Raw genomic sequence first — 9,840 nt, forward strand, 5'->3', positions numbered from 1 at the left:
AGGACCCTATACCACTCTTGGACATATTCCCAAAAGACACTCTAACATTTAACAAGGACACATGCTCTACCATGTTCATACCAGCCTTATTTATAATAGCCAGAAGCTGGAAAGAACCCAGATGTCCTTCAACAGAGGAATGGATACAGAAATTTTTGTACATTTACACAATGGAGTACTACTCAGCTATTAGAAACAATGACTTCACTTTCTAGACCTGGCCGAGCAGGAGGCGCTATCATGGGTGTTGACATTCGCCACAACAAGGACCGAAAGGTTCCGCGCAAGGAGCCCAAGAGCCAGGACATCTACCTGCGGCTGCTAGTCAAGCTGTACAGGTTTCTGGCCAGACGGACCAACTCCACCTTCAATCAGGTAGTGCTGAAAAGGTTGTTTATGAACCACACTAACCGGCCACCTCTGTCCCTGTCCGGAATGATCCGAAAAATGAAGCTTCCTGGCCGGGAGAACAAAACTGCTGTGGTTGTGGGGACAGTCACAGATGATGTGCGGATTCTGGAAGTGCCCAAGCTGAAGGTGTGTGCTCTGCGGGTGAGCAGCCGGGCCCGAAGTCACATCCTCAAGGCTGGCGGTAAGATTCTTACCTTTGACCAGCTGGCCCTGGAGTCTCCCAAGGGGCGAGGCACTGTGCTCCTGTCTGGTCCCCGGAAGGGCCGAGAGGTGTACCGACACTTTGGCAAGGCGCCAGGAACTCCACACAGCCACACCAAACCCTATGTCCGTTCCAGGGGCCGGAAGTTCGAGCATGCCAGAGGCCGAAGGGCCAGCCGAGGCTACAAAAACTAACCTGGATCTTACTGTTAATAAAAAAGCTTTGGATGTTGAAAAAAAAAAAAACAATGACTTCATGAAATTCCTAGGCAAATGGATGGGACTAGAAGCTATCATCCTGAGTGAGGTAACCCAGTCACAAAAGAACACACATGGTATGCAGTCACTGATAAGCAGATACTAGCCCTAAAAGCTCTGAATACCCAAGAAACAATTCAGAGACCTTATGAAGTTCAAAAGGAAGGAAGGCCAGAATGTAGATGTCTCAGTCACTCTTAGAAGGGAAAACAAAATACCCATGGGAGGTACAAATACAAAATACAGGGACAAAGAGTGAAGCAGGGACTGAAGAAAAGATCACTTAGAGACTGCCTCACCTGGACATCCATCCCATATGCAGCCACCAAACCCAATCACTATTACTGATGCCAGAAGTACTTACTGACAGGAACCAGATATGGATGCCTCCTCAGGGACTCTGCCAGAGTCATACAGATACAGTTGAGGATGCTTGCAGCTAACCATCGGACTGAACACGGGGTCCCCAATGAAGGAGCTAAAGAAAGAATTGAAGGAGCCAAAAGGGTTTGCAACCCCATGGTAAGAACAATATTATCAACCAAACAAACCTTCCATAGCTCCCAGGGTCTAAAACACCAACCAATGAGCACATATAAAGAGACATATGGCTCCATTGCATATGTAGCAGAGGACAGCAAGTTCTGGCATCAATGGGAGAAGAGGCCTTTGGTCCAGTGAAGACATGTTTCCCAGTATAGGGGAATGCCAAGGCCATGAGGTGGAGAGTGGTTGGGAGAGGGAGCACCTTCATGGAAACAAGGAGAGGGGGAGGGGTGATGAAAGTGGGGGGAAAGGAGACAACATTTGAAATGTAAATACAGAGAACATCAATTTTTTTTTTTTTAAGTTGGTAAATTTATCCCTTTAGAAAATCATTTCTCATTTCCTTTTCCAAAATGTCTCTTTCACTGACTTTGCTGAGAAAATGCTTCTCTCTATGCTTTTGACCTACATGGATTTAGCCACTTCTGGCTTCCGCCATAGTTACAACCTTCCGTAGTAGTGTGGTGAGCCTTGCACACTCTCTTCCCGTGGATCCTGTCTGGCTCCATTGTTCACCCTCTGAGCCTCAGAGCAAGCACAGGCTCCAGGACCTGGAAGCATGGTACAAAGTCTTGGTTGCTAATTCTCAGAGTTTCATTGATCCATAATTGCCTGTTACTGGAGGGTGGGTGTTGGGGAGAGACAGCTCCTTGTATCAAGCCGTCCCCGAATCTAGGGTAACTCTGTGTTCATTTTTAATCTCTCAGCTTCCTACCTGTTATTCAAATTTTCATGCCCTTTCCAGCCATGGGGCAACTGATACAGGTATCATAGCTTTTTGTGTTTGACTTGGCTCTACCTGTGATCAGGGAAGACCTTAACATTCTGCCTCGCTGGGGCATAAGAATGTACTTTGTTTCAACAGGCTGGTTTTTGTTGATCAAAATCACTTGATTTCAAGATTTTTGTCTTCCCCTAAATTAAGGGGGGGGGGGTTCTATTTTGAAATCCTCCTAAGTGATGACTTATCACTTGGCTGGCTTTCTCTGTACTCACAGAGTTGGGGAACCATGGGGACAGGAGTTTATGGGAAGCAAACACATTGGCCTAATATGTCACACATGTTATCTCTGCAGAGGGGAAGCCAGCACCAATACCACAGCTGCTGCTTGCTTGGTTTTCAGGCACAGCCACACCCACTTCGAGTGCAAATGTCAGCGGGTACCACATGAGCCTGATCAGAATGTAGCCACAGGCTGCCTCTCTCCACCCATCTGCTCTGGTTCAAGCAAGCTGAGTTGCTCTTGACTTCACATCCCACCTATCAGCTGTCAGTGTTGCTAAAGGGCCCTTTCTAATTTCACAAAGCCACTGTGGGCCTACATTAACCTTGCTACTACAACCCTAGGCTTACTAACCTACCTATCGCCTGGATCTTTGCCCCAGTTGCTCTCCCTGACCTCCTACTGTTTGACCTACAATATACAAAACAGCCCCAGTTCTCAGTGACTGTCTCTCTGCAGTTTCCCTACTTTGCATCCTACACTTTCCTTTGATGTGCCTCTCTTCCCTTCAGCTTCATTTTCTCATCTCCCTGCCTCCCTCCTGGCTTGCCCCCTTACTCTGTTGCAGCCATATCTCCTGTCATCAGACATGAGACTCGTTTCTACCACAAGCCCTTCTCAGCCGCCTGCCATTGTCCCGAGTCATCTCCCCTGCTGCCCTTGGTTACTGTAGCTGTGTTGTCTTATTTGTTTATGCCTTTGTCAGCTCTCACTTCCCCTCATTGGGAAACAAGCTTCTCAGAGCCTTTGCTTGGCCTTTTCCACACCATATTCCTGGCCTGCCATATCGTGGACGTCAGCAAGTGTTCGGGACTGGAACTAATCTCAAGCAGAGGAGAAGGGAAACAACAGATAAAGATTGATTGATTGTGCTGGGGACAGAACCCAGGGCCTTGTGTATACCAAAATTCCACCTCCGAGTTCATTTCCTACCTAAAGACTATGGTCTTTTTAGACTCCCATAAGATGAGTGCTAGTATTTTATTTCTCTGTTTAAACACACTAATCTCTGGGTGAAGCAATTTGTGGGGATGGGGTGCTCTTCGGGCAAGGAACTTGTCTGGGAGACTAGTTGTCTATAAGACAGCTTCTTCTTCTTTTTTAAAGATTTATTTATTTATTTGAGTACACTGTAGCTGTCCTCAGACACACCAGAAGAGGGCATCAGATCTCATTACAGATGGTTGTGAGCCACCATGTGGTTGCTGAGAATTGAACTTAGGGACCTCTGGAAGAGTAGTCAGTGCTCTTAACTGCTAAGCCATCTTTCCAGCCCAAGGCAGCTTCTTAAAATAACCGGGTCAGATCAAGTAGACATTGCTCATCACAGTGATCAACTGTTTTGGCAGGAGTAAAGTCTGAATGGCTCATGTGCACTTTGCTGTAGACTACCCACTGTTTTAAGGTTCCCCAATTGCTGAAAGTTATTCCTTTGTTTCTTTCATTTTGAGCAAAGCTAAGGAGGCAAGAAGTAAACACAGACATTCATGATGATTTTTAAGTATCTTATAGCAATCACTGATGATTTCTTGCTTTTTCAAGTCTGAGCTCTTCTTGTAATTTAACATTTTAAATGACAGTGGAAAGTCCCAAATGATAACAAAACTACAGCAAGGACTTTATTTATCAGTTTGTGTATGTGACTTTGAAAGAGGATCCGTGATGGCTAATCTCCGTTGTTGTACTGGCTGGTTTTGTGTGTCAAATTGATACAAGCTAAAATCATCAGAGAGAAAGGAGCCTCAGTTGAAGAAATGCCTCCATGAGCTCCAGCTGTAAGGCATTTTCTCAATGAATGATCAAGGGGGAAGGGCCCAGCCCATTGTGGGTGGAGCCATCCCTGGGCTGGTGGCCCTGGGTTCTAAAAGAAAGCAAGCTGAGCAAGCCATGACCAAGCCAGTAAGTTCCAGCCCTCCGTGGCCTCTACATCATTTCAGCCCTGCTTGAGTTCCTGTCCTGACCTCCTCCAATGATGAACTACAATCTGGAAATGTAAGCTGAATAAACCCTTTCCTCCCCAGCTTGCCATGATATTTTATTGCAGCAATAGAAACCCTAACTAGACAGTTGTCAACTTGACATACTCTGGAAAAGGAAACCTTGACAGAAAAATTGCCTCCATGAGATTGCCCTGTGGGCATGTCTTTTAGGGCATTTTCTTGATTACTAATTGATGTGGGCAGACCAACAGTATAAAAAAGATAGCTGGGTGAACCAGGGGAAGCCAGCTAGTCAGCATCGTCACTGTGTTTCTGCTTCAGTTCCTGGCTTCTTTCTATGATGGACCATAACCTGCAAGCCACATATCACAGCAACAGGAAGCATAGAACAGGGTAACCCATGCTAGCCTGAAACTCAAGATCCTGATGCTTCTGCCTTTTAAGTACTGAGGTTATAGGCATGTATCAAGGAGAGAGTCTCTCACTGTTCTATTGCTGTGAAGATACACCATGACCAAGACATTTAATTGAGGGCTGGCTTAAAGTTTGAGAGGTTTAGTCCATTATCATCATGGTAAGGAACCTGGCATGCACAACACTGGGGAAGGAGCTCAGAGCCACATCCTGATCCTCAAGCTAATTTATTTATTATAAAACCATAAGATGATAAAGCTAGTGATAGGTTATTTCTCTGTCAGTGAAATGAGCCAATTCAAACCAGATTAGATTATATTAAATGCAGGCTTATTGGGAAGGTGCTCTTGGGAAAATTCACTGGCCCCAAGAGTCAAATCAGGAAGACACCCTGAGGAGGGGGGAAGAGGAGGAAGAAGAGGAGAGAGAAGAAGAGAGCAGGGAGATTAAAATGTCTGGGTTAGGGTTAGAGAGATGGCTCAGCGGTTAAGGGCACTGACTGCTCTTCCAAAGGTCCTGAGTTCAATTCCCAGCAACCACATGGTGGTTCACAACCATCTGTAATGAGATCTGATGCCCTCTTCTGGTGTGTCTGAAGACAGCTATAGTGTATATAATAAATACATTTTTTTGAATGTCTGGATTATATACAGGGAAGAATCTCTTGGAGAAGAGCAGTCTAGCCACTGGACTGGACTGGAAAGCCAGGGAGAGACTGAGGGATGCTGGGAGAACCTGGAGACCAGATATGCTTTGGTATGTAAAAAAAAAAAAAAAATGCTGTTAAAAGAATCCTAGATACCACCTAATGCCCTTTGATTCGTAAAAAATGGGGAAGCTGGACAAACACGATAGTCTTAGAAAATATGTGAGAAGCAAGAACCCGTGTTCACTGGTGTTAGGAGAGTTTTCTGGCTGCTGTTCGTGTAGCTGTGACTCAGAAATCCCCTCTGCACAGGGCCATGAGGAGGTGGACAGGAGTGTGTCTATGGTAAGTCTGCTGTCTGCGGTACAGGGCGGTTAGAGGCGGTCTGTGTGGCGTCAACTGGGAGATGAGATAATTGTACATAGATGTCATGGGAACTTCTATAGCAGTTAAAAGACGTGAGCTAGACAGGCATGAGAGAACAAAGAAAGACCTTTAAAGCAGCACTTTGTACACACGCACACAGGCATGCACACACGGAGAAGAAACAGGGCCGAGTGTGGTAGCTCACATCTAGAATCTCAGCATTCAGGAGGCTGAGGCAGGGGAATCACTGTAAGTTTGAGGACAGCATGGACTACTTAGTTTCAAGCCATCCTGGCCTTATCTCAAATAAACAATCAATACATAAATAAATAAGAAATAGAATGGGAGTCATCGAACAGTATGGAATTTTAATATCTATGCTCATAAAACAGTATTACTTATTCTGTTACAAATACGAACTGGGGGAGAGTACTGGGGTGATTGTTCAGTAAGTAAAGTACTTGGTACACAAGCCTGAGGACTGAGGACCTGCATTCATTCCCAAAACCCACGTTTAAAGCCGGGCAAGGGGACACACACTTAGAATTCCAATACTGGGGAGGTAGCAACAGGTAGAGAGATCTCTGGGACTCGGAGATTAGCTTAGCCTGATGGGTGAGCACCAGGTCCCAGGTAAGAGACCCTATTCCCAAAACAAGGAGAAGGGCTCCTAAAGTTGACCTTTGGCCTCCACATGCATATACATATGTATGTATTATGTATATACATAAACACACATGGATTCAGGAAAAACATCTGTATTTAAGCATATTTTAATACATTAGAATGCTGGCTGTGGAGTCAGCCGTGATGTTGGTAATGCTGCTTCTGCTTAAAGGATGAAGATAAAACAAAATAAGATAGAGAAGCAGGGGCAGGGAAGGTCACATGACATGATCCTCAAAGGGGGTGGGGTGGGGATTAAGTCAAGTCTAGTACTCAGAACAAAAGAGTTGGAGAAACAGATTTAGCCCCATCTACCTCTCTTGACATTTATCCATCCTGTGGATGGAAGTAATCAATGTAAACAGCTGTGAAAATGGGACCCAAGCTTCATCAAAGCCTAGTCCTTCCATGTTTTGGGGATGCTTGAGTAAAGCACATATCCACAGGATGCCAGAGAGTAGGAATACAAGAACAGATGGATAACACTTGTAAACCAAAGTTCACATGTAACACGAGAAATGCAGTGGGATGAGGAGGGGGCGCGGGTAGGGTTTGGGGACTGGGTAACAGCGCTGTGCTGATTCCCAGCAGGAAGCCACGCTTGGCTATTTCTATCAAGCAAGGAGACAAGTTATTTAGAATTAATATTAACTATGAAATAAAAAGAATGCAGAAGGCACGCTGGTAGGTCCAAGGCGTCTGCGTGGGTCATTAGTTGTTGATGGTACATTATCTGGTATCATAAGGCAACAGATAATGCCTGACAGTGTGTGTGGTCTCCAGACTGGCTTGTTTTCTTAGGTGGACTGATCTAGGATTTGTTTCAAGTTGTTCTCGGCCGAACAAGCGCAAGGGTCTGGTTCGATTCCAGAACTTTCTTTTTGAGGCTGCCAGGACTCTCCTCATGCAGCAAAGGAGTGTGTGAGCAAAGCTGCCTGTCTTGTTTCTCAGAAGGCCCGCTTGGCCTCGGCCCTCCCTGGGCCTGCCTTGTTACCACTCAGTCTGCTTTCTCATCTCTGCCAGACACTGCGGGAAGTCACATGGCCTTTGTTTTTCTCAATTGTGAGACAAGGACTCCAAACAGGAAACGGTTTTAAAAGGAAGTCTAAGAGGTGGGCTTGTGGGGAGGGGGTGAGAGCCTTGATGTTTTGAAGTTCTGTTATCTTTGATTCCTTTTGAGCTGCCTTTTGTACTTAAAATCCCTTTTAAAATCACTACCATTAAAGTAAAGGGTCCTATAAACTCGGAGTACTTATATGACTATAGTGAACTTATAAAAGGATTCAACTAATAGAGTATCAAGAAATTCTTTAGAAGTACATCAAATTTAATTATGAAAAACTAACTTTAAATATATATATATTTATATATGAGCTTTAAAAAGCACCCTAGGAGTAGCAGTGCATACCTGTAATCCCAGAACTCTAGGGTTGGCACAAGAGGATGGAAAGTTGAAAGCCAGAATGAACTATACAGTGAGAGTACTTTGAAATGCATAACTCCCTTAAAGCCTGTGAAGACACTACTAATCAAAACTTACTACAGAATCAAGTCAGGCAATTCCTGAGCACTCTTCATGTTGTGCTTGTGTGCAGCATCCTCAGGAGCAGCGCTCAGCTTCTGGAGTCTTATCTTAAAAGAATAGGCGTGTGTCAGCTCCAAAGACAACCCCTTCTTTATCCCCATGCCAGGTTTATTTGTGTTTAGAGACTGCAACATGCTAATTGATGATAAAAGCAACAGTGTGATTCATGGACTTTCTCGCCTTTGTCTTTGAAGTCCTTTGTCTTTGAAGTGTATCACGTAACACAGGACACAAAGGTCCTAGACACTGGGCTCTCTGTCTCTGTCTGTCTCTGTCTCTGTCTCTCTCTCTCTCTCTCTCTCTCTCTCTCTCTGTGTGTGTGTGTGTGTGTGTGTGTGTGTGTGTGTGTGTGTGTGTAGACTGATGTCAGGATATCTTCCTCAACTGCTTTTCCATCTTCATTTTTGAGCTGGGAGCTCACTGGCCCTGGAAATCATTGCTTGGGCCATAGTAGCTCGTCAGAGAGCCACAGGTATGCACTGTCACGCTGGGATTTATTTATTTATTTATTTATTTATTTATTTATTTATTTATTTTTGGGAGGTGCTGGGGATCAGAACTTGGGTCCTCACACTTGTGTAGTGTGCACATTAGCCACCATCTACCCAGCCCCAATTAATGGCCCTTTTAAGCCTTATAATTAAGTCCTATAGCTCCTGGAGGTTGACTAAAGTATTTAGCACCCAAAGCAATTTTTGAGATTAGTGTTAAAGCATTTATTTTGTCAAAAACCCAAAGGCCAATTCACAATTTGTTTGATGGTATAATATCTGGCTTTGAATTTTTAAAATGTTTATAAAAGTTGCAAGACAAAGATAGAAAGACAGTTTCTTATAAATGTACTTTCTAGAGAAAAAGCATTTCTCACATATACTCTGTCTTCATTTTCTTCTTAAGAATGTCTTATTTTAGAATTTTTACCCCAATACACTTGTTTCTCCAAAGGTGAGCTTCTGAGAAACCAAATTCCCCTATGCAGTGTAGAAAGCAGTTGGCTTGGGGGCAGGAAGTGGCTCACAATCTGGCTAGGAGAAGATGCTTTTACTCTAGTGTTGTTAGAAAGCCTTCAGCAGGAAACACTATATACGTCAAAAAAGCTAGTAGAGTTGGGCCGGCCTTAGGGAAAAAGTATAGTTCTCTTAAATCAAGCAAGCTGGGCTTTCTTTATTATATCCAGAAACAATGTAGGTTTGTATTTTAACTGTTCCTTGTAAACCAAGTAACCATGGGTATATTATCATAAACCTTCTTCAGCACCTTCTTAATGGTCCCATGTAAACACACAGTGAGCTGCGGGAATCAATCTGAATACCTGACCTATGGCAGTGTCTGATGCTCCTGTGGTACAGGCTGCTGTGAGGGGCTCTGTTTCAATCTGCTGCCGAGCTCAGGAACATTTACTTCATTAAGGAGGAGTGTCTATTCTAAACAACTCGACTTAGTAGCACGTCTTGGTCTTCAATCCTAGGCCATTGCTACTCAGTAGAATTTTCTGTGATGACAGAAATCGTCATCTGTGTTGTGTGAGAGATACATGTGGCTACTGAAATGTGTATCTGAGGAACTGAGGTTTTAGTTTTAATTTTTTAAAACTCATACTGAATGCACTAATCTGTACCAGTCTCCAGCTCTGTCCCATTTCCAGTCTAGTCACCACACTTCCTTAAGACACAGTGGAATCATCTGTAGGGACTACAGAGACATCTATAGGGACATTTGCCTATATGTGTCTCCTCATTTGCAGTGTTACAAACATCATCTTTTTCTACATAGCATTTTCTTTTTCAGTTAGGTATGTGTGTC

The 9,840-nt window shown here is 44.1% G+C and overlaps 1 protein-coding gene across 1 annotated transcript; it reads left to right on the plus strand.

The window, feature by feature from the left end:
* Nucleotides 1–240: 240 nt before the first annotated feature.
* LOC308416400 (large ribosomal subunit protein eL18-like) lies at nt 241–807 on the plus strand (the record flags this gene model as incomplete). The annotated part of the gene is made up of 1 exon (XM_080911381.1): nt 241–807. The coding sequence occupies one exon, from the start codon at nt 241–243 to the stop codon at nt 805–807; it is 567 nt and encodes a 188-aa protein (XP_080767507.1).
* Nucleotides 808–9,840: the final 9,033 nt, after the last annotated feature.

This window comes from Micromys minutus, assembly GCF_963924665.1.
Source record: "Micromys minutus genome assembly, chromosome: 1".
Taxonomy (NCBI): Eukaryota; Metazoa; Chordata; class Mammalia; order Rodentia; family Muridae; genus Micromys; species Micromys minutus.